General features: G+C 36.4%; 1 protein-coding gene and 1 long non-coding RNA gene across 3 annotated transcripts in view; both read right to left on the bottom strand.

Annotated features, from left to right (window-relative positions):
* Nucleotides 1–311: 311 nt before the first annotated feature.
* On the bottom strand, nucleotides 312–1,390 carry LOC131083233 (uncharacterized). The gene is made up of 2 exons (XR_009114404.1): nucleotides 1,335–1,390; nucleotides 312–709 (listed from the first exon to the last, which is right to left on the bottom strand). It is a non-coding gene; the product is annotated as an uncharacterized LOC131083233 (long non-coding RNA).
* A 2,780-nt stretch (nucleotides 1,391–4,170) lies between these two features.
* Nucleotides 4,171–26,277, bottom strand: part of POT1 (protection of telomeres 1) — a 60,148-nt gene continuing 38,041 nt past the window's right edge. For both annotated transcript variants that reach the window (XM_058022628.1, XM_058022629.1), the window contains 10 exons: nucleotides 20,431–20,591; nucleotides 18,036–18,121; nucleotides 16,845–16,889; nucleotides 16,254–16,410; nucleotides 15,022–15,227; nucleotides 13,631–13,766; nucleotides 10,601–10,695; nucleotides 9,018–9,109; nucleotides 6,777–6,882; nucleotides 4,171–5,780 (listed from right to left, as the gene is read on the bottom strand). In XM_058022628.1, coding sequence (XP_057878611.1) covers nucleotides 5,668–5,780; nucleotides 6,777–6,882; nucleotides 9,018–9,109; nucleotides 10,601–10,695; nucleotides 13,631–13,766; nucleotides 15,022–15,227; nucleotides 16,254–16,410; nucleotides 16,845–16,889; nucleotides 18,036–18,121; nucleotides 20,431–20,591 — 1,197 coding nt within the window. In that variant the 3' untranslated portion in view covers nucleotides 4,171–5,667. The remainder of the gene's footprint in view (nucleotides 5,781–6,776; nucleotides 6,883–9,017; nucleotides 9,110–10,600; nucleotides 10,696–13,630; nucleotides 13,767–15,021; nucleotides 15,228–16,253; nucleotides 16,411–16,844; nucleotides 16,890–18,035; nucleotides 18,122–20,430; nucleotides 20,592–26,277) is intronic.

Below are 26,277 nucleotides of genomic sequence, written 5' to 3' on the forward strand. Positions count from 1 at the left end.
TCTCAGTAGGTCTGGCACTTGGTGAATGACAAATACTGTAATTTTGCCAATTCTTTTTCCATACAGTTTTTAAAGGATAGAACCAATTTCCAGAAACTGGACCCAGAGGAATAAAACTCATTTAGAAATATAATTGTGAATTAGTCTAGTTAATCACTTCCAACAGACTGGAATAATATTCAAAATGATATTTATTATCAAATCATATAGAGCAGAGCAGTCAACAGATTAGGATTTGCAAGGTACAATATCTGATCTATAGAACTGCCACTTTAGATATTTAAGGTTCACTCCTCATTCCTCATTGCTCCTTCACGTGTAACTTCTGACCTTTCCTAACCTTTCAAACAAAGCTTTTTAAGTTTTCTTTTCTGCTTCTATTTCCTGCAAGAAGGACCCAAGCCACAGCACGTTGCTAAACAAATGCATTGACTGACCTGTAGGGAAAAAGCAACTCTTCACCCTTCTCCTTACTTTTAAAGTAAATCACTTTGGTTTATTCTCAACAAAACAGCAAGTAATGGAAGCAGCTGTATTCCTTTAAGTCAAATGCAGTTTTCTGGGCAGTGAGACCTTACACATTTGTCATAGTTTAGGAATGGCAGTTCCCAGTTCAGTGCCTCCTCCAAGACTCTCCAAACCATGTCCTGCTCTCTCTCACTCCCCCATTTTCTCCTCTCCGTCCCCTGTAGCAGAATGGGGAAGAGAACTGGAGACACAAAAGGCAAAGGTCACAACTTGAGATAAGAACAATTCACTGGAAACAGCAATTGAACAAGAAAATGAACAGTAACAGCAACAATACTAATGACAGAGGGTACAAGAAAACAAATTATGCACATGGAAAGAAATCCCTGACAGTAGACCAGAGGGCCTGCTCTGCCATGCTTACTCCACGGCAAGGAATCTCTTCTCCTCAGAAGAGAGTCCCTTTCCCCCACCCCTGGCAGTGATGTGAAGTGGTACAGAATAAACTCTGCATCCCAGCCACACCCACTCCTGGCTACAGCAAAAAATTACCCCTGTCTGACCAGAGCCAGGGCACCCTGACACTGCAGGTACCAGGGCACCTCTGTGTGACAGGGCAGCATGCCTAGATGGCCTGTGACAGCTCTGCATCCCTGGCTTATGTCAAACACAATCACTCCCATGTTTCCATTCTTACTAATGGGATTTCACTCCTTTAGCAGAGTAAGTATGTCAGGAAAAGCGCATCCTCCAGGATGGAGTAGCAAATGAATGTATGTCAGTGACAGCATTTAAGACAGCTGGGTGGTGAAAGCCCCCTACCCATCCCCTGTTAAAAATAAAGAGCCCCTTTGGTTAATACACACCCTGTCAGTGACTGATCATATTTGTCACTTCAAACACTGCTCAGAGGGGCTTGGAGTTGCTTAAGGCATCATCTGTAGACAGAAGAAGAAAAGAAATAAAATCTGTAATTAAATCTGTTCCAGCAGCAGATTTCAGTTTCAGTTTTGCTGCTCTTTTAACCAAAACATTCAGGCAGCATTTATAAACTGCCATTACCCAGAGAATTCCTTTCAGTGAAGTAACACCTCCATAATTGAAAACTATCTAATAGCTGGCCTTTGAGATCACAGCTGAATGCGGACTCAATTCTAAAGGTGTAGCTTGTACAAAACTGTATTTTTTTGTGTCAGTTTAGCAGTGTCAGTCCACAGGCTGTGCACACACACAGAGTAGAAGGTACAGAACAAAGTTATGCTTAAAGCTTTGTGCAACAGAACAGTTGATATAAAAACCCAAAACCAAAACCCAAAACCTTTTTCTTTGCTGGCAGGTCTTTCCCCATTCAGCATATATCGTTGTAAAAAATTCAAATTAAAACAAGTATCTACAAAATGTAAATTGATTCCCAGACCTTCACTCTGCTCTGCTTTGCAGACAAACAGTCCCAAACAACAGTTTCATGGAGATACCTCTGTAGGCATGTATCAGAGTTGCAGCAGAGAACAAGGAAAAACACATTGCAGCACATTGTTCTGGGGTGAAGTCCACCCATAGCTTTACCACAAATATGAATTCATTAATTGTAGTACAATGCTGCTCTACATTTTTAAGCACTTTGGAGCTGGTATTCCATCATCACATGCATGTTTTCCCAAACCATAGTTCTTAACTGGGGATTTCATGTATAGGAAATGCTGTGAACAGGAGCTGCAGCAAACTGTCTCATCAAGATTCTCTATCACTTCTTGGTTTTACTACTATCCTCTGGAAATTTGTCTGTTTCCTCCAAAAAAAATCAGAATCCTCTGACTTTTTGTTTCTAATTCCTAACATTCACTGCATACTTGAAATAATATTTGAAGTAAATTCTTATTTGGATTTTTTTTTCTCTCCTCCACTGAGTAACATTTTTTGCAGTGGTCCCATTTCACCTGAAGAACTTGAACATAAATTTACTTAATTTTTTTCACAACGCCATTTAAATATTTGGCCTTGCCCTATATGGTAGTACCCCAGTTCCTGCCAGTTTTACATCTTAATGCAATGGCTTGGCCAAAAAGTGACCTAATCTGTATAAATTCTTGCGATCTAAAATACTGGTATTGAAAAGCTAAGCACTCATCCCTGTTAAGACAATAAACTCTCTTCCTTCTGTTGCAAACCTCAGCTTGTATCCTCTGGGCTCCACTGCCCTTCTTACAGTCCCACTTCCTGCAGCTCAGCAGGGGAAGGATTAGCATCAAGCTAAGCATTTCAAAGCCTGGTCTGTAAATCTCTGGGTAACTGCAAAAGCTGATGAGAAAGTTCAATCACTGCTGAACAGCAGGTCACCTACCAGAAATACCTCCTTGCTTCTGCAATATGTTACTTATTTACATTCTGTCTTTTCAGCTGGAGTTTCCAGAGTATGACATGTCCAAGAGCTTAACTCAATTTGGAAAGACTTCCAAAGTCCGTAAGTTTTAAATTCCCTTAAAACACAGAATTCAAGAAGCCAAACTACACAGGCACCCTAAAAACATTATTACAAGTCTATTTTGTTTTCTTTTTTCCCCTGACATTTTTTCTTTTTAATTACAATTTCATCACTTTTTTTGCACTTGTCCATAATTGGAACAATTAATAGGTTCATGTTCCTTTATTGGTCTAGTTCTATTATTTTTTCTCACAGCTCCTCCTTTTATATTCAGATATTCTTCCCCCTTGATGATGTTGGCTGTGTGTGATGTACTTCACATTCCATGCCTATTTTCCCTTTCTAGTAGGAAGGAGATATTTTGATTCAGTTTTCCTATATGCTGGAATGAATGTGGAGGAAGAAAGATGTGAAACCAGCAAGACGTGCCTGGAGTTTTCACTGGTTCTCAGTATACCAGTATTAATTCAATCTACTGTTGGTTCAGATTTTGAGTGTATTAAAATATATATTTCAGTAATATAAAAACTATTAGAGTAGACATTTGAAATTTTATTAATATTTTAAAAACTGAAATCACACACCGCCGAAGGAAATAAGACTTATACTTGTAAACAATGGCTAAAACTCATTGCTGCTTGAGATGCTCACCTTCCAGAAACCAGAGCCTGCAGGTGCTGCACGTCCAGGACACAACAATCTCAGGATTTCACCCACCAGTCACACACTCACAGCTCTCAGCACTGACCAGGACAGGTCCAAATCTCCAAATCTTTCAGTGACTTCCACTGCTCCATACAAAGGCCACCAATGAGAGCCATTTTTAAATGTCTGTCCAGTAATTTCTTTCTATACAGTGATCCTTAATGTGAACAAATGTAGTTATCACTTTATTTTTACACATTATATTTAGAAACAGAAACATGTACATTTTAATCCAACAAACCATTCATGTTGGATGAAGGCTACTGATGACAAAGTTTTCATAGTTATGAAATTGAAATAAAAGTCAAATACAAGAAAAACATCATTATTTGGAAAAATCTTTATTAAACATTTTAATACAATATTCAATAGTAAAAAAATAATGTCATGCATTTGTAGAGTTTTAGGCAGGGATCTCAGATAAGGCATGTGGTGAAATTGATTTATTTTACACTAAAGTTCAAAACATCTTTTTATTTATTCCTTTATGAAGACATGTTTAGAAAAAATGTACAATATCAATATCTTTCACAGTTTTTAACAAAAATCTAAAAACAGAAATTCATGTTTTCATGTTTTCACACCCTATAATAAAGGCAAAGAAGAGTCCCTTCAATTTAACTCCTAACTTGTGAAAACATTTGGGTATGGCCAGTGTCCAAAGTTTTATACTATTCATTTGTTGTAATTATTTTCTGTTTATGCAATTATACAAAAATTCAAGAAAACATTCCTAAGTCAGCAGACTGATAAACTGCCGGATCAATTCCAAAATATATTTATTTTTTAGAAATTTTTAAAGGAAATATGCACTCACCACTTTCAGTATTGGTTTTCCCTATATACAGATCAATAAAGACCAATATACTGGCTTATGACATATAAACCCAGTGTAATTTTTACAGAACAAGAAAATTACCAGAGGATATATGATGGAATTTTAAGACAAATTGCATAATCTATTAAACAGCCCTCAAAAATGAAAAAAATAAAATGTCATCTACTATCAAAATAATGATCTACTTACAAATGTTGCATCTTGCTTCTGAAATTCTTTAAAAACAGCTGCTGTAAATACTAAGTAATTTTGCTCTGATGGAAAGCATTTGATTTGACAGGGATTTCTACATTAATTATCCTTAGAGAATCATGTCCTGAACTTGTCCTAGAGACTTCTGAATGCAAAGTAAAACCACCACATAGTTTTCTATTCCAGCAGAATTTTCAATCCATGATAGCACCAGATCAGTTCTGTATCTCCAAATTTAGGCACACAATCTGATTATGTAAGATGGAAAGGCAGATCAAGCCTTTGAAAACACAGATCCAGCTAACAAACATGCTGACAACTTTGATACCCAACAAGGCCACCCCAGAATCATTACCATCTACCAAATATCAATTCTCATTTTGCAATTTTACACTACCTTACCTTCGTGATTGACTTTAATTTTAGTGATAATCACTCCATGGCCATGTTCACAACCCCATCAGAATCTACAGTAACTGGTACATGCAGCAGTTACCTGAGTGTTACTAACAGGAGGAGTTTGTCCAAATGTACACATCAGTACAAAATCAAAGGATTCTCTAAAAACCAATCTCACTGTCAAACTGAGAACAGTAATACTGGCTTGCACAAAGTAGTCCTGAGTTTACTGAAGAGCTCTGTATCTCTGCCTCTGGTGATGCAATTTAATACAAAAATGAACACACAGCATCATCCTGACTACATTTTTTGGAGTAAAACTCACAAATTTAGAGTAATCTCATCATTGCCTTTTTGAAGGATAGATGGAAAGTAGATTGCTTCCATCAACCTCAGCCAAGCAGCGTCCAGTGAAAAGCTTAACACCTCCACTTGCCCTTAGATCACAAAGTTGTGTGCCAGGAAAATGGCAAACATATCAAAGTATAATTCCCATTCCCATTCATACATAAACAAAAAATTCACAAAAACAAGTTGAATTCCTAAGAACGGAACAAAGATAATTTTTTTAAATACAGTCTCTGATCCCAGCCCCCCACAGAAACTAAGTCTTAGTGGATTATTTCCAATCAGCAACACATGACTATACAACATCTTCAGCAACTGTGGTGTCAAAAATTTGGTAACAAACTTGATTTTTCATTGTGTCTCTGACATTATAGGATTTGATGAAGCATTCCAGCCACGGCAAGTCACCTACCAACAAAATCCAAATTACTGTTCAATATTCATTTCTTATTTTTATAGAAGGCAAGTATAACTTGAGCGAGATACTAACTAAGATATCCAAATGTATACAATAGTTAATATAAAGAAAAATTGTTAACTTTGAAATTCCAATTGGTATATTTTAAGTTTCCCAAAAGACCTGAAATGGTGTTCAGTGACAGTCTTCCAAGACTTGTCCTCCCTGCACCAGCACTCCACAAAACACTTGGACCCAGTAGTCATGCCACAGTATAGAATACATATATGTAAAGACTTCCCAACAATTAAATTTCACCTCCATGTGTCTCAAAGAGAAAATCCTTCACAATCTTTCTTACAGAACAACTATTTTAAGTACGGCAAAGACTCCAGGGTGATTGTAGTGGTCACTGACAGCCATGTACTTGGAGCATGCTCTGGAGGATGGAGCTGCATCACACACCCATTTACCTTGGACATGTGTAATTTAGGCAGAGCTACTTTCTGCCACAATACATGCACTGCACAAAAATCTCTGTAAATGGATTTGGAATAAGCATTGCTCAATTTCCATGGATATTTCCCATTGCAAGGGATGCTTTAAGTCAGCATCAAAAGCAGGATATCACCCAAAGAATGTGCTTTGGGAAAATGGAATTTCCATTTTCCCTAACATGCTGTGACATTCAGTACGAGGGTGTTCTGGTTAACTTCCATATGAATACAGATGGCATGTTAGTGGCTGCATAGGCATGGCTGTATTCACACACCACTGCATGCTACATGAGAATTTAATGACCCATTTATTTTCTTTCTCAAAGGTAGAGTTAATATGAAAGACGTGCTTCAGAACAAATTAACATGAACCCTGCATTCAGGCTCCAGCATTTTCCTGTATTGAGTTTTGCCTGTGCCTAAATTGAATTCTGTGAATTTTCATAGGCAATAGCAGATTGAAAGACTGCTTTCCTTCCCACCCCCCTTTTAAAATAACGGCAAACTGACCTAATTTTCTTCCTGGAGGACAGAGTGCATTCATGGTCATCTGCATCTTTTGCTGAAGAAAATTACTAGTTAAGATTTCAGAGGCAGGAATTTGGAAAAACTTCTCCTGAAAGAGAACAGAAGAATATGAGGTATTGAAAGACCTGTAAAAAATCATTAGCTAGAACCTTGATTGCATGTTCTTTAAGGAATTTAAAATCAGGTAACACAACAGAAGAACAGTATTATTTCAAAAATCTGTTTAGATCAGAAAAAACCCAAGCTGTCTGAAAAAAATTAATGTTCTTTTTTTCAGTACCCCTGAGTATTTAGGGACTACAGCCACCCGGAAAGCACATATGTCAGTCTCTATACATAACTGGCAGATATTCCTCATGATCCTCCACAACCAGGCAGTATCAGACAATGTTAGGGCCAGAGAGGATGGCCAGTTCCCCTCAACAGTCCCTCATATCCTGAGAGGAACAAAATCACTTGAAAACAAGGGGCACTGCAACCTGGCTTTATATTTGTGGAATTCTCTTAGTGTGAGTTTCATTTGCTGGCAGTTTTAGAAACTATGGAAAAAAGGCTCATACTGTGGGGTAAACTTCTAAATGGAGACAGAAAATAATAAATAGAACTTAAAAATGTTAAATAAACATTTTCTGTGTATGTTTAAACTACATACATTAAGCATGACTGAAAAAACTCTAAGTTTATTCTTTTCAAGTTTGTTACCTGATTTGGGATCTCTAAAGGTTCATACTCTCATAACTTCTCATAGTGAGCTAAGGTTTTTAGTAGTAATTTCTCATTATTGTTAAAAGATACAAATACAGAATAACCTGCCTCTGTATAATTTTTGTGTGACATGTTTAATGGCAATGATCAGAAGCTAGTGGATAATCTAGCAGCAAAAATGACACAGATAACTTTATCTTCTCTTCTCTCTCTTCAGTCTTCTTCTGACTATAGAACTTCTTCATTTTTTTCCTTCACTGACTTTTCCTGTAAGGAGGGGAGGAAAGAAAAGCACTGTGTTCCTATGGAAGCACAACTGGAAGCTAATGTAAAGCTGCACTTCAAAGCAGCCCAGCCCCTTCTCAAGTGGTGCTGAAGCACTGGAGTTTAGGCTGGGAAACTCTTGCCTTGTCTTTGAAGTACCACTAGCAGGAATGCGAGCAGCTGGCACTTCAGAACCTGTAGGTATTTTCCTGCAGCTAAACTGTAGTACTGAGCAGTATCTGCTAAGAAAGTGAACCACCCTGAAATAAAAAATTTTGGAATTCTGCATCAAGAGATGGCTTAAATCTTCACCCCCAACTTCAATTTGCAAGAATTGAAAGAAATAAAAAGGAAAAAGGACACTAGAAGGAAAAGATGACTGGCTGAAATGGGGATTGTAGTCTTTGATCTCCTTCTGTTAAAACACCATGCATTTTAAAAAAGAACACATTTTTTCCTGATATTATTTTTACTTACAGTATTAAAATTAAACAAGGAGGAGTATGCTCTTTAAAGTTCCAGTCAAAGTAATTTAATATAATGGTGGAACATGTGCAGATATATACACATTAAACAACACCACTGTGCAGAAAAAAGTCCCACTAAATTCTTTTTCTGTCCCATTTTGTCACCCCCACATTGCCATGACAGGAAAACCATCCAGTCTTCAGTGTCTCAGGTAGCAGGAATGGGCGTAAGTTGCTTCAGAGAAAACTGAAGATAGGTTAATTCTAAGATTAGTTAAATAATTGAATAAACTACTTCTGAAATCCAAGATAAATATCTGTACAGATATAGGTGCCTAGGGAAAGACAGCATCCTTACCTCATGATCATGTGAAACAAAAAAATCAGGGATTACTTAATGGAGAGATTCTATTGAGAGTTAAAAAAGAGGCAATGAGATTTTAAACTGACGCAGAAGTTAGCTACATAAATCCTGAAACATTCCTACCATTCACACAGCATTCAGGCTGCATAAGTTAACATTGCCAGTAAAAGAGGAATCCAGCCACAGGAATATACAAAAGTTTATGGAAATACAAAATAATCTATCTTCAAGCTTCAGTTTTGTCTTTTTGCTTTAACATTCTATACTCTGTACAGTATTAGCTTATAATATTGTAATTATTCCCAAAAAACACTGCAGGTAACATAGAATGAGTATTTGTGCATATACATTTGCCATTTTAAAAACAAATAAAATACAAACTCTCATCATCTGTAGAGTCTACCTTTACCTAGATTTACTTACATCATCAAAAAGATATGCATTTAGTGATCCTGTTTCATCAACCAGTGTAAACTTCATAATAAAAACATACTGGAGCAGTTCAATACCTAAAACTGAAGAAAAAAAATTGTTATTTCTCTTAGAGGATATGCAAGGCAAACTGTAACAGCTCGAGCTGACAATATCCCTTTTTTAATAGTACCTGACTTCAAATACCGTCATTAGAATTATAAATTAACAGACCAAAACATAGAGGCTCTGCTGTCTGACAGCAAAATGTCATTTGTCTCTTGGGGCCGCACTGTAATTTTCCTAGAAACACTTTAATAGATGAGCCTATAAAAACACAAAGATTTTTAAGTACTATTCACCATGCTAGTGAATAAAAAAGCTAATATTTGCTTAGATCTTAGATCCAACCTTAGTGATCCTCCTTTCCTGTGTTCTTTTATCCAAGGAAGATTAAAGGAGAGGTGTTCCTAATTTGGTGGTAATAAGAATTTCACCTGAAAATGATCTTCTGAGGAAACCAGTTTATTTGATATGATGTAAAAAAAAACCAAAAAAACCTACCAGGCTTGTTCAAAAAAAACTTTGCTGGCAGGTCTGAAAGTATTCTTGCTCTGCATCAGTTTTTTCTGGGTACACCTACTTGAACTGGTGGTCATTTTATGTTCAACTGATCTGACTGACTTGCAGGTTTATAATTTAGCCTCAAAACACAGCTGATAGAAGAAAAACGTACATAAAATAGTGTAACTGTCAGGAAGCGTTAATTAATATTGTTTTCATTTTGAGAATTAAATCTCAAGCTCTGTCTCAGAGATATTACTTAAATATTACTTCACAATTATTTAACAGGATACAATTATGAAAGTTTATTTAAGAAAATCACTGTATTGCTCAAATAGTTTTATTCTTTTAGAAAGTGTTTACCACTTATATACTGCTAGATATTCCAACTTAATATGTTAGAACATGAATTTATAAATATGCAAATATTTCTTTTTCTTAATGCGTTGTGAAGTTCTAAACTCCATTTCCATCATTTTAACACGCTGACTGCATATAGCAACACAAGGAACACATGAAGCACAGAATACACATAATTGTTGTGGAATAATTCCTTTCATTTGAGTATTATTTCTTGCAGACTCTTTGGAACATGACATTTACAGAAGATAAGTCTAACTTGCATGAGTCATTAAATAAGACTGTCTTTAGTTCAGGTCAGAAAAACAGTATCCACAAAAGGAAAAGCAAGATTAACTTCAAGGACTACAAGAAGGTAGAGTTTAAAGGTAACATCTACAATCAAAAATTCCTGACTTCTGCACTAACCTAAGTGTTACTACTGATACCAATGGCAGAAGAAACTAGTCAACATTAAAATCTTTTAATTCATACTGCAATAGTTCCAAAAGTAACTATGTTATTTCAACTGGTATAAGGGGAATGAATTTTACAGCTCAATATTCAACATGACCATAATTGCATACTTTCTGTACAAAACTGCAACCCAGAACTGCAAATCAAACCATTTGACATCAACACTTCAGAATCAAGGCACAAAAGTATTTCAGGGCAGTATCATGTCAGCTAACCTTGTGCTATTTCAGTTGGCTCCCATGATGGCTGCTGTTCTGCTGAAATGGAACTTAGATTCTTCATAGGCTTTGGAGTTGAACACTGCTTGCACCTAGCATTTAAAACAAGATATTGAGACTACCCAAACACTGATGTATTTGTAATAGAAAACACCCAAAACTCTGCACAGAAAAAAAGCAAAACACTGATTTTCTTACACTGTGGAAGTACAGAAGTATTTCTATTGCTGCTTGAAGTAACTATTTTACCAGACACCTCAGCTTTAGTGCACAACAAAACTCTCAATGCTGTTTTTGAACTATTCATGAGGAGAAATAGATCTGGAAGACTACTTCAGTGATTAGACAGGAATTGAACTGTACATCAAGGTTGAGAGAGCTGTTCAGCCTGGAAAACAGAGGGCTCTGGGCAGACCCTACTGCAGCCTCTCCATATATAAAAGGAGTTTATGAGAAAGACAGAGACTTTTAACCTGGGCTGTAGTGAAGAACAAGGAGCAACATTTTTAAACTGAAAGAGGGTAGATGTAGATTGTGCAGAAAGAAGAACCACTTCACAAAGAAGGAGCTGAGGCACTGGAACTGGCTGTCCAGTGTGACGGTGTTCACAGGGGTCTGAGGATGAGGGAAGAGACGAGGATCTGACTCCCACGTTTCAGAAGGCTTGATTTATTATTTTATGATATATATTACATTAAAACTATACTAAAAGAATAGAAGAAAGGATTTCATCAGAAGGCTAGCTAAGAATAGAATAGGAAAGAATGATAACAAAAGCTTCTGTCTCAGACAGAGAGTCCGAGCCAGCTGACTGCGATTGGCCATTAATCAAAAACAACAACATGGGCCAATCACAGATCCACCTGTTGCATTCCAACGCAGCAGATAATCAATGCTTACGTGTTGTTCCTGAGGTCTCTCAGCTTCTCAGGAGGAAAAATCCTAAGGAAAGGATTTTTTATAAAAAATGTCTGCGACAGTCCAGAAAATCTGTGGATTCCCTATATCTGGAAATGTCCAAGATGAGACTGGATGGAGCTGAGTAACCTGGCGTAGTGCAAGGTGTCCATGCCCAAGGCAGGGGGTTGGATTGATGACAGGTTCCTTTCAACCCAAACCATTCTATGATTCTAAAATCACAACACTGCTAAACATATGTTCATGTGCCACTACTTCTCACTTTGTAAAAATAGTAATGAATCTGAACTTTAGCACACATTACAGAGTTACAGGAAAAATTTGGCTTTGCCTATGCTGAGAATATTAACTAAGAGTTGCTAAAACAATCTATTTTATTCCTGGTGTATTTACATCAATTATTATAAAATTACACGTGACATAGAAAGCTAATGCTGCAAGTGGGTGGAAATATTGAAGAACTGTTTTCAAAGGTGCTCCCATTTACCTCAAGGAATGAAATCACAGAACAAAACTATTTGTCCCAAATTAAGCTTCCGTATTAGTATATTACAGTTAGAGCTTGAAATATACATTTATTATATTTTAGAATTATATGCAAAGCATGTTATAAAAATCAATAAAACTACTTTTGCTTAAGTGATATAAAGTCAAGTCACTTTTTTCTTTAAAAAATCCACTCAAACTCCAACAAACTAACTTAACTGTGAATTTTGCTTTTTATGTTCAGTGTGTCTGGGTTTATTTTTATGTATAAATGAATATACATGCAAATGCACACACATATAATTCATTCCACCATACAAAATCCTTTCTAGACTTTGCTAAGTATATGCCACTGATACAAACATGCATGAAACATAGTTCTGAAATGTCAGCATATTTGTGAGGTACCTTCTTAAATATCTTATAAACCATTTACTTTTATAGTCCAACCATTTGCAAAGAGAACAAGGTCTGAAGGTGAGTTGTGTATAGCTGGGGAATTATATGAATATGGATTATGAAAGTACAAGCAGAAATACTTTGTATTAGTGAGGATCTTGTCCCAGTAGGAGTATCCATATACTGCCTTTATCTAAAAAAAAGCAATATCTGTAAAGGTCAAAACCATATATGACAGAGAGAAACAATTATCTGTATTTATTTTATGGATAGCCCCTTATGGGAAACTTTAAGGTTCACAGGAAACATGGAATATTTCTGCACAGAAATGTTTTTACTGCCTGTAGACCTAGCATAGTGCCCCACTGCCTGAGCTGCTGAGAGAGAGGACTCTGTAGCTTACACAGAGGAGACTGGTATTTCTGAGCTCAGTAGCTGCCTGCTGCTGGGCACTGGGGGAACACACTGCTGACAGCTCTCACTGAGCAGGAACATGGCATTGCATGGCAGATCACACAGACCAGACCTAGGTGTGGGTACTGTACTCCACAGCTTTGGAACTGTGGAATTCAGAAACCTGTTCAAGTCATCTCTACAGTAAATGACAGCCACCAACAGGTAAGGCACTTTGCAGTGCTGTGGATCACAGTAAGTTACAAATGGTAAGGAAATGCTGTCCAAAATTCCTTATTGCTTCCAAACCTCAAGCTTTCCCAACACTAAGAGACAGAAGGGGTTGTAGATGGACAGGCTATTTAAATATTAGCTGTTATATTGCATACATATATATATATGTATATATATGTATATATACACATATACATAACCCCTCAGCATACAGTTTTAAAAACAACATATGTTTTGACTTCAGTCTAAGTGAGACCAGAAAACGGAAGATCTGGACTAGAAAGGTATTTAGGTACTTTGCACTCCATGTGTGTTTCCATTTCTACAGCACACTGCCCTGCCCACACACCACAGACAAGACTGAAACTGAAGTGCTGTGCAAGATTTATAGATCAAGAGCCCAAGTGCTGTCAGTCCTCTGATACCAGGTATCAGATAAGGCATTTCATCCCTGATGTCAGTACTGTGGATCATGCTATGTATTTTACAGAGAATCTTTGGGTGAATTATCTCTTCAAGCACTGCAGTCTGAATTGCTGAACAAAATGCTATCTATTACTTGAGCTAGTGAAATATCAACAAATACTTTTAACCTACCCATAATATTTTACATTCCCTTTTAGGAGAAAAGGAGCTGAAAGATCTAGTAATTCAAGATCATCTTCTGTGGATCTCACAGGAATAACGCATTTGAATCTTTTTGTAAGCTTCCAGATTTCTTTTAGTGTTCCACCTATTAAAAAGCAAAAAAACCATGGTTTCTTAAACAGTAGTCAGAAATAAATTGAACAACTTACTCAGCTGATTTCAGGGCCTTCAATAATAATTGATATCCACTACCAAAAACTCAAAAAAAGAGTCCAATACCTTCTCACTTTTACTCAACAGCAGACTCAATTAAGAAACAAAGACATTTATCAAAGCAGATGTCTTAATATCTTCCTCATACCTAACACTGTAACCAAGAGGTTGTACTTAGTTAATATCACTTTCATATAATTACTCCTATGATTTTACTAGCCATTTCCTCAGAAAAAAATCAAAGCAACCAAACTGACCTTTTATATGCACATATCCATACAAAGACCTACTTAGTTGCTGACACTTTAATATCTGAAAATAGATTTACGAAGTTGTATTGCTCAGCTGTTCTAGGAAAATAGAGAAGAAATAGATTTTTTATTTCTCAGAAAGAAAAGGTTATATTGAAGTTAGCTGGGAACATGTCAGAAATAAAGCAGCTACCAGAACTAATTTATTAAAGAAAAAAGCAGAAAACAGAAGGGGTTTTGTCATTGACCCTCACACAAAGGACCTGACTTACATTTGCTTATTCACATCACTACTTGAGCACAATTGCAGACTTTGTTTTGAACTCTGAATGGTGCTATATGCAATTTATTATTTTTATTATATACAAATTCCTCAATAGCATTCTTGTTAAATTGCTTTGTTTAAAAGTCAGTGGCTATTTCTCTTTCCTGAGGAAATCTGATAAAAACCACACCAAACCAAAAAAAAAAACTCTCAGAGAAGCTCGATTAATCTGAAACAACACTGACATCCAGAGGCTGACAAATTTAATTGGAGGCTTGTATTACCAGAAGCCTTTCAAAACTTTCTACATCAATACTAAAAATAGGCTTGTTTAGAAGACTTGGCAAGTTTTTAAATCAGAACTGAAAAACAAGCACAGATAGCCAAAAAAAACCACCCCATATTCAGATGTTAATTTTAGCATAATCAACAATAAACAGTATTGGCACAGTTTTAAAACAGACAGAAGCAGCTTATAAGACCTTTACCAACTGCAATCTCCTGCTTGCACAACAGTAACTTATAGTTCCAGCTCAGTTTTTCTTTTCTTTGAAGATACCTTTATGATCATCTTTACTTACACTGAATACAACTTCAACACATCTTTATTTTATACATACACAGAGTAGACACAGCACTGTAAGAATTGGTGTATTTGCAATTTACCTTACCTTCTACCATTATCAAGGTGTCTTCAGGATGTTGAAACATTTCATCATGCTTCACAAAATGGATGGCTATTTCCCTCTGTTTCTGCTCTTGTGTAGTCCACGTTACAGATTCATACCAGGATGTATTGTGCAATTCTGGGTTTGGGGCAGTACCAGCAGAGCCGTGTAAAATGAAGTCAAAGTCATCTCTATCTGGAACTTCTTGCCTAAAACCATTTCCAAATTGAGTAAGTATGTCTTAACAGCTTCTCCTTAGCCAATCTACTAACAGGGATGACAGTACTCCAAATAAATATTAAAATATAGTCATGAGAGTCAAAGGACATACAGGAAAAATTTCCTCGTTATTTTACCAGTTTAAACATTAAGAGCTGTATAGTATATTATGACTTTCCATGTTAATAAATATGCTAAGTAATATGCTAACTTACCTAGGAGCAGAGGCAGCCTAGTGGCTACATCCCATACAAATGAAAATCCATGGAAAACCAAATCTATCAGCTTTATGTGATTTCAGTTGGGCCTTAAAAGGGCCACAAACAACATACCACACCATTTGAGTGTAAAGACTATATAAACTTGTATAATTTCAAGTTTTATGTTTTAGTCTGTTCGACTTTGCATAAACTGAGGGAGAAAAAAACAGGACAGGACCAGGATAGCTTCACCTAAGTACTATCAAGGGAAAATCTGCAGCTCTGCACCACACAGTTTCTATCCTGTCCTGCTGGAGTGCACCATTCGTGCATTTCCACCTGTCATACACAGAGAAGCAATAATGCAAGCCATCCAAATTACACAAGTTGTGTGATTTTCCTGATATTTTTGGATCCAGAAAAGATGCCTTGTCTGGAAGACACGCTTTAGTCAAAGGTATTTCATTAATTCATTTGGAAACTATTCTACCTCTTTGCATATCCTATTTTAAAACTGTAATAATGAAACACTTAAGATACTTCTATATAACTGTGGTATGGAAAAAACTGTACTGCTGAATTTGCAAATAAAGAAAAATTGTTGTTTTGAAAGCACTCAAAGGATTCTGTAAATGGAACTCATCTGATGATTTAAAAATTTCCTACTTATTATCAGTGAGTTTCAAATCTTTGCACAAAATGATATAAATTTACATTCAGCTTATCTTACACAAAAGTTGAAAACACATTGGAAATCTAGGCACCCCAAAACACACAGAGCAATTCCTAGTTACTAATACTGTGCAAAACACTTACAAAGAGTTGCATTTGGAACAATGAAGTTTAACAGACTGATGGAGCTTTTGGGGTTTGTAAGTTCTCAGCTTTGCTCTAATGCGATACTGCTGAGGAGCTGTGCTGCTTGTTATGGTTTTCAGTTCTGTGTTACTCAAATCCTGATGATCTGTTAATACTGCAAAACAATACACAGAGAGATGAAAAAACACCACACATAGTGTTAATCACCATAATATCTGTAATACTGGAAATGGCAATGGCACTTCTCTTTATTTCCAACTTTTCTTTCCTTCCCAGCTGCAGGCTCAGTTTTATCAACAGAACTTGTGATTACAGTCAGTAGAATAAACCACATCAGGCTGTGAGAGCATGATGTACTTCAGGGTACAGAAACACAACAGGTACAAAAACCAAATTTAAGTAGAATATTCAAATATGCTCTATTCCTTTAAAAACAAATAAACCCAGCATAACATACAAGCATTTATGCTCTTGGAATATTTACTCTTAGAATAGCTCTTCCTATAATAACCTTTAAGATAATGTTTCAAAACTACTTTTGTTCTTCAGCAAAATTAAAATTCACCTTATTTTCAAAATGCTACCTACCTGTAACAGATAACTGCTGACATCTCTGTAAGTGCAACTCAAGATCTAAAACAAAGAAGAATTGCCTAATTATTTTCCTTCCTTCTTTTCTTTTTTGTCATACAAAATGGACATATGGACACATACAAACAGGTAGGTACATAGATAGACAAGTAGATACACACAAAACCAAAAGCTGAACAAATGAAAATCCCAATAATGTATGAAAACAATACAACCACAAACAAACAAACAAAAAAAAAGCAGCAAAAGTAAGCAGGACACATACACTGCACATCAAGAGTTAATGTATTAGAGGGGAAGTTAGCATATACATTAAATAGCAATGCTTATCAAAGTGAACACTTTTCAGAAGTATACTGTGAATGATCTGCTGACATAAATTGTATTAATCCCCTGTGATCCTTCTGGACAAGAACATAAATACATTATTCTAAGACCATTACAGACCGCCTGGTCCCCCCTCTGAACAACCTCTATTACACACAGTGAGTGCAGTAAAAAGGCATACAATTTTTTCTAAATTTTCATTTATGGACTGGACATGAGGCATTTATTTATTAACTTTTGTATCCTTTTAGAAATGTCTTATGTTTTTATGTTAATAATAGCTGAGAAACACAGATTTTTAAAAGCTCGAAGCAAAGATACAGACTATGTCAAACCAGCTTTAGAGTTCAATTCCTTTTTAGTTATTCTTTTCCTGGGCTAAAATACCATTCAGAAAATAATATGGGGTCTGTAGAACCGTCTATAAGATATCACTGTTCCGTGGAAGCGCACCTTACACTTCTGCCACTGACACAACTTTCCATCCAACAGCTTAAGAAGGGCTCCTCAACAGGCAGCTCTTTAGTAGCATTTTCAGGGCCTGTCTCTGCAGAATTTCCCTTTAGAGGGAAGCACTTACATAACTCTACTTTGTGATCTAATATAGTATGATTAAGAACACTGTGTTTAAGAATTTATTCACTAACTCCTACAAAAGTATCTTTCCATGTAATATGAAATGCTTGCGCTGGAAGACGAGAAAGAGTAACGTTAATTTCCAGTCTAATAAACTGAAGGAATTCTCTAGGGCTTTGAATGTGAAAGTAGCATTACACACATAGAGAAGCAGTAACTGTGACCTTATCTTGACCATAGATATATATCAGAAGAAAGAGCAAATCAGCTTTCAGTTGCTCTTACCTGTAACATTGCCAAAAGTGCTGTCTATGTCCATTGAACAGTTTTCCATATTCTGACTGTCTGTCAGAGTAACAGATTCTAGGAATCTAATGATAAATGGCAAAACATTTTACAATCTAGAGGAATCTTTTATATATCATCACACACATATATATATGGGATTACATAGACACTTATATGAAACCTATTTATATACACAGGTATAATGCTCAGACATAAATGTTCCAGCAGAGACATAAAACTCAACTGAACCAGAATTTTCAGAAGATGATATTAATGATGCAGACAAGACACTTTCCAAATCACTTCTGGAACACTAAACACAAAATAGTGCCAAAAGAAATATGTACTACTAGAAACAGAATTCCTGATAATGGAACATGGACTTGGTTACTTAGCCTTTCCTAAGGAAGAAAAAAAGTTTGTAATGTTTAGAAGCTGGGGCAGATCACTCCGCACGACTACAAGGATTTTATGCAGGCAAAAAATTAGAAGTGCCAAAATCTGACTAGAACTTAATATGGCTACTGCTGTATGAGCCAACAAAAATAGCTTCTCCAAATATATCATCAACAAAAGAAGGGCTAAGGAGAATCTCCATCCTATATTGGATGTGGGGGGAAACAGTGACAAAGGAAAAGGCCAATGTACTTCATGCCTTCCTTACCTTCATCTTAATAATAAGACCAATTATTCTCTAAGTATCCAGATTCCTGAGCTGGGAGACAGGGAACGGGAGCAGAATGAAGTCTCCATAATCTAGAGGAAATGGTCACTGATCTGCTACACCACTTACACAGGTTTAGGGGGCTGGGATCCACCCATGGATACTGAGGGAGCTGGCTCAAGTGCTCAAAAAGCCACTTTCTATTATTTATCAGCACTCCTGGGTAAGTGAGGCGGTCCCAGTAGAATGCAAATGGTTATCTACAAGAAGGGTAAGAGGGGCTATCCAGGGAACTACAGGCCTGTCAGCCTGAGCTCAGTGCTGGAGGTCATGGAGCAGATGACCCTGTGTGCCATCATGCAGCACATGCAGGACACCCAGGGGATCAGACACAGCCAGCAAGGGTTTATGAGACACGTCCTGCTTGACCGACTTCATCTCCTTTTATGACAAACTGACCTGCTTAGTGGATGAGGACACAGCTCTGCATGTAGTTTACCTGGACCTTAGTAAAGCCTTTGACACTGTTTCCCACAGTATTCTCCTGCAGAAACTGGCTGTCATGGCTGGGACAGGTGCACATTTGCTGGGTAAAAAACTGGCTGGATGGCTAGGCCCAGAGAGTGGTGGAGAATGGAGTTACCTCCAGCTGGTGGCAGCTCACAAATGGTGTTCCCCAGGGCTCAGTGCCAGTGCCAGCTCTGTTTAGTATCTATAGCAATGATGAGGACAAGGTGACTGAGGGCACAGCACCGTCAGTGAGTTTGCAGGTGACCCCAAGTCGAGCAGAAGTAGATCTGTTGGACTGTGGGTAAGCTCTGCAGAGCACTCTGGACAGGCTGGACTGATGGCCAAGGCCAAGTGTATGAGGCTGAACAAGGTGAAATACACTGGGGTCACAACAACCCCAGGCAGAGCTACAGGCTGGGACAGGGTGGCTGCAAAGAGGCTCAGCCAAAAAGGACCTGGTGAAGAGGTTGGAGTACAAGTCCTGTGAGGAGCAGCTGAGGGAGCTGGGATGGTTTAGCTTGGAGGAGAGGAAGCTCAGGGGGGACCTTAACACTGATCTCTACAACAAGGGGACAGGAAGTTGTGTTGAGGTAGGGTCAGCCTCTTATGCCAGGTGACAGAAGGAGAGCAAATGGCTTCAAGTTGTGCCTGGGGAGGCTTACATTAAATATCAAGAAAAATTTCTTCACAGAAAGTGCTGTCAAGCACTGGAAAAAGCAGCTCAGGCAAGAGTCATCACCCCTGAAGGTGTTTAAAAGTCATGCAGATGTGGCACGTAAGAGACATGTACAAATGGGGCACTTGGACAAGGCTTACATTTGGACTTGATGATCTTAAAGATGTTTTTCAGCCTAAATGATTCTGATTCCTTATAAGACAGTTTAGTAAAGAATGTAAATTATCTGCTTCATTGTGAACATCTCTTTAAGTCTCACCATTTTCAAGTAGCACATATGCACAGGTTAAAATGTGCATAATTAGAATTAGACTAATTAAAACTGAAATCTTGATCTTGACTGTATTTTAATTTGAAAAAAACTGTGTTTATTTTCTATCCCTCCAAATACTTCTCATCTTAATGGTGCTAAAGACATATTCTGAGTTTTGAGTTTCTGATTCTTAGAAACATTTACAATTCTAAACTGTACAGCTGTTACATTAGCCTAGAGTTTTCAAGAATGATCTAGAGAAAACCAAACATCCACACATACTACTTACTCTTTTAGTTCCTTAACATCTGGGTTACTTTCTGGCAAGACCCCTATTCCTCGACCATAACAGGTGCCACCATGAAGATGAAATTCCATACATGAGACATCTTCATTGTCAGAGCTTGCTTCTTTTGCATGAATACTGTAAATTCTCAGAAAACTTCCAATCTGAAAGGAAAAGAAAAACCCACTTTGATAACACAAAGTTAGTTATTTACATGGAAAATTCTAGTGCTCATGAAGCTTCTTCCTTGTTTTAACTGAACCACAGAAGAGCTGAAGCTGGCAGCGACCTCTGGTGATTACCTTGTTCAACTCATGTGCACAAAGCAGATCTGTTTGTTTTGCTTTATCAGGAAACATTACTGGCAGCAAAGAGTGATTCAGAACCAGAATAAGCCTTCCTAATAAATCTAATTCTCAAAAACACTTCAGAAGACAGACCAAACGAGTGAATACATTTCTTTCCCAAGGGCACGATTTGCCTTCTATATTCCCAACACAGCTTGGCAGAGACTGACATCCTGTGATTTGTCCTGGGAATGATGACATTTAGCAATTGACCTCCTGCTCATCATTGTGCATGGCTTACTATGTTTACATGTACATACAAACATATCTGCTTATCAGATTTCTCCATCATATCTTACATTACAGATAATATAGCACCAGTAAAAAAGACAATATGTGTTAGAAAATGAAAGATCTTGGAATTTTTCCTATCTCTGTTAGATCTCCTCAGGCTCATGGAGAATATACTTCTTGTTTTGCTTACAATGATTTTGTGTTTTCTGAAAGAGCTTTGTCAAATTACACAAATGGACTTAGGCTAACTTATACAAGCACCTATTAAAAAGAAAGTTATGGAGTGGTGAACAGGGAACACATCTTTATAAGTTTGGTTTTATCTCAAAATACCACTCCCATTATCACCCAAAGAAAACTCGAACACTCAACTAAACAACCAAAACCAAGCCCAGTATTCTAAAGGCAGATAAAATGGAAACTCAATTACACAGTTACCAAATATTTTTTAATATAATCTGAGATCCAGATAATAGCTGGGAAGCTACACATGCTCAAAAACCTGGATTTATATTAATCCTAAACATCTTTTAAACAGCCTGATAGAAATGACAAATTATTTTAAATTTACTTCAGTTAAAATTAATATTACAGCAGTCAATTTATTAAGTCATATTTCAGCTTGAGATCCAACTTTAACCAGTGGAAACTGAAAAAGTATTCCTATTTGATTGGATTGGTCATGTCATACTACAGCACTTTTAAACACATGTATATATGCATAAAAGCAGATTGAGCAGCAACCTGTGTCTAGAATCCTCCTCTTTATCAAGGAACAAACTATGACTACATAATGCTGGTATCAAACTGCTCTTTTGAACAATCATCACACATGAAAAAGGCAGCATATTTTCCAATTAAGGCAGCAGGGACATAAAAAGTGCACTTCAGCCTGCACCTATTTTCCTTCTGGCATGGAGCTCTTACCAGACTTTTAATTAATCTGCCCTGTTAGTAAGCTGCTCATTTTGTTCATTCAAAGCACCACCAGGACAGTTTGTGCATTTAGATGGCAGTTAAGAGGCTTATCCAAAGACATTCTATTTTTCCTTTGCAGATGCTGATTTCACTTAATTATGAATATCCAAAAAAGCAAAGGACATTCACATCATAAGAATAACCTAATGACTATGACAAATACTTTTGGAGAAAGTTTCTTAAAAAGTTCTTACCAAAGTTCTGCTTATGTAACCTCATGTAACAGTGACAAACTACTTCCCTACTACCAAGAAATTTGCTTATAATTTGCATATAAGGAAAAAGTTTATTTTAATTGACAAATTTTTTTTCAAAGATAGTACATAAAAAATTAGTATTTTCTTTATGTATAAACACAAAAAATTAAATGTGGTAGAGGAGAGTTTAGAAGCCAAGGATATAAAAAGCTGTGTCTGCTTCCTAAACTTGTGTGCTGAAATTCACACAAAAGTCAACTGAACTACAAGTTTTAGTACAACATTCACTTTGCAAGACTTATCACTAAAAAATAATCTTCTAAACATTTATTGGATCATTTTCTGAAAATTTTATATTTTATATAACATGTTAAATTTTATTTCTAATATCACTTTGAACTACAAAAAAAGAGATGCATAATAATCAGCATTGTCAAATACTGAAAAGGTCTGTAAGGTTCTGAGTATCAGTGCAGAGACGCCTGGGTGGACAGCATGCTGTTTCCCTGGATTCCTTTGGGAGGCAGCCTTGCTTACTGTTAAAAGCACAGAGCAAATGTGGCTGCTATGGATAAAAATGTTACTGCATTTATGTTTACAGAACGCCTGCAGACCGAGCTCTTTTTATACATACACACCTCTTTGTATTCTGACTCAGAAGAAATTATGATCTATATTAAAGTAAACACCATGATTCACAGAGCCATCACTAAAATCTACAAACCCAGCTCCTTACTTGACTTTGCAGTAGTTCTGTTTATGACCTACCTTGTTTAGAGGAAGTTCATTTAAAAGTGAAATTAAAGTGAACAAAAAAATTTCTTGTAGTAATATAAAATACACTAGTACCCTATTTTCGGTCTAATTGAAATATTACTATTTAAAGAATAGTAATAAATAAATAAAGAATATTAAGGTTAGAAAGAATTGAAATGCAGAAGTTATATATGCAGTTCCCTGTAACCAGTTAACTAGAACAACTTCTAGCACAGGAAATTCTCATGATTATTTCAAAACATATAGTGTGTTCATAATCACTCTGGAATTCACTGAATTCATAACAGCACGTGTCATTGCAGGAAAGTATTCATGTTTGTACAAAAAGGCACACAAGAGGCTGTCTGTATCTGCAGGAATCACCTAACAAATTCACCTGTACTTTTTTTTGGCCTATATTTATGGTTGATTATATTCAATGGTATTTCTTTGTCATCCTTTTTATTGCATCAACTGTCTAATTTTACTGAGTAAATAGTGCTCAACTTTCTGCAAATGAGACAAAGCATATACATGGCATTTGGGCACCATCTTGGGCAGTAAGAAATACCATCTTAAATCCATCTAAGAGTTTGAAGGACTCAAGAGTGGGTCTTGGGTTTTTTCTTTTGTTTTTTTTTTTTTTCTTTTCAATGAGTAAAAAGACAGAAGTGGGGAGAATACAACTCACATGTCAGAAATGTTAACTAGATCTGAAAAATATGAAGCTAGATATTGTGGTCATGCAGTTAACTCATTTGAGTTGTATTTTGAAAATGTGACTCTGGCACTAGGAAAGCAAATTTCTTAGTCCAAACTACCATCATGAAAGACACGGCATGATATGGTGGGAGAAACAGGTGAAAATATACAAATTCTACATCTGAAGATATGTAACACAGAGCAAATACTGTGGAACTATGGACTTGTATGTATGCTCAGGGTGAATTGTTTCAATTGCACTATCCATAAAATGGATGGCAACATAGAATTGGCGGCATCAAGCCAGAAGAGGAATGCACTGGATCACATATTCAGTGAAAGACAGAAATAAGGAAATCTGTGACCAACTGTGGGTAGCTGGATCCCTGCTGTGCTGACCACTCACTCACCTTGATGCTTACCACCTGAGCAGAATGCCCCAAATGGAAAAGCTCATGTCACAGACCTACTCCCAAACTGCATGGCAAAGTCAGTGAGCCCTGAGATGTTCTGGAAGATTGGCATAAGGCTAAAGAATGTGGAGCAACTGTATTCCAGTCAGTTGTAGGCTGGGGTTCCTATAGTTACGAGAAAGCCTCATCTATTCCAGGTACATTGCCAGAGGAAGAGGGAAATTCAAGAAAAAGAGGTGAACACCATTTTCTTTGCTTAGCTGTAGGTCTTGCCATGTCCTTATGCGCCAGGCAATAATAATAATCTGCTTCAGAGATGAGATTTCTTAAAATTCTTTTTGTGCTGCTGAAAAGCCACAGTCTTGCCCAGCAGGAAAGCAAGGCCAGTAAATGTAGAGGGAAGAGTCTACTTACTGCATTAACTGCAGCATACCTTCAACATTCCTTTAACTAAAGTTCTCTCCACTGAACATTTTAAGTATTGTTTATCTTAAAAAATGAGATAAAGTGCTCATATCTTCAGTATTCTCTGGACAGATGATCTAAAGCTTTTAAAAAACTCTTCCAGCAATTTCCTTGACAATGTGCTCCAGGATTTGACAAAAATTCCCTGTAATATATTACCCACTTTCTCTGGTGTGTAGTACTTAATTACTTGTCTGAACATGTGCCTACAGATAAGATTTTAAAATAAAAACATGCATTTCAAGATTTTATAAATCTGCCCTTCTTGTTATCAAGGTTGCATAAAACAGCTTGCTCCTACATAAAAAATAATTTCCAAGCTGTAACTGTCATTGCAAATGGTACACAACAGGCAAGACTGTAACCTAACAATTCTGTAACAACTTACATTAAAAAAGGCCACTCTAAGCTAGTGCTAAGTATAAAAAAGAAGATTGAAAAATAGTGCACTTTTTATTGTGTCTGAAACCACAAACTGGCAAAATATCTAATCACATTTGGGAAGGTGCATGTGAATACATTAATCATCTGCAAGTTCTACACTGCTACAAAAATTAATTTAAAAAAAAACTTTGCATAACAAGATCCTGAACTCAATAAAATATCATACATATTTGGATTATACTTTTTCATGATATGACATAACTTCCACTAGTATTTAAAAGCCTTTAAAGAAACCCCTCTATTTTAGGGAAAGCTCCTGCCAAGTTTTATAATATATATGTGTGTATATATATGGAGATAAAAATTATTCTCTGAAATACAATTAATTCCACATGTTGCAATCTGAAATTAGTAAATATTTCTGAAATGTAGTTGTCAGCATATCAGCCCTTTTTCACTGATAACTCCACTAAGACAAGCAACTAGAAAGTGGTGTACAAAAATTACCTAATTTGAAACTTGTACAACTTCTATGACTGAAACTACAGCAAGTTTGGATATAGCCAGAGGGAAAAAAAACATCCACAAGAGGTCAAGGGGGGTTTTCTAACAATTTCTTTTGAAATTATTAAACCTTCTACTACACAGTGCAGTATCCTGCAAGGATAAGAATTCTCCAGAAATGTGAAAGAGCAAGTGGATGGGAAGTAAAAAACTGAGAGCGAGTATGAAGACATCCCATGTATCACATACTCAATATATATTGTGATTCAATTCCTGAATATAAATGGGGGAGAATAATAAAGGAAGTATTATCAGCTAATCAAGAAAATATGTTTTATTAATATTAAAATACTTATATCCTTCAGATTCAAAACATACCATTTCACTAGAACTAGTTTTTTTACACCAGTTAGCAAGAGAAAAATTCTGGAAGAGAACTTGAAAGTAATGAAATACTTCTGTCAATTTTGTTATGAATTCTTACACAAATTCTTACACTTATTTTGCTATCTGTAATTTGCTTACGAATGGGTGTTAATTTATCAAAATGATTTTATGTCTGCTGATAGACTCAGCATAAAAAAGGGTTATCACTTTATTTTCTGGTAAAATGTTTTCTTAAAAATGATCTTGAGTATAGCGGGCAAGGCATGAAATGAAAGATGCATTCTTTGCCAACTTCCAGTATTCAGAAGCAAGATGGCAGTATTGCTGAAGATCTGATGTTTAATTATGTTGTTGTTTTCTCTATCTAAGCATAATCAACATTACTGACCTACTAAATGAAGATTGCACTGCAAACTGCAACTTATAGAACAGAAAATCTTCTATTGATTTAAGAACTACAGGTCCTTAACAGGACTACAGGTT

The sequence above is a fragment of the Melospiza georgiana genome, chromosome 4, assembly GCF_028018845.1.
Source record: "Melospiza georgiana isolate bMelGeo1 chromosome 4, bMelGeo1.pri, whole genome shotgun sequence".
Taxonomy (NCBI): Eukaryota; Metazoa; Chordata; class Aves; order Passeriformes; family Passerellidae; genus Melospiza; species Melospiza georgiana.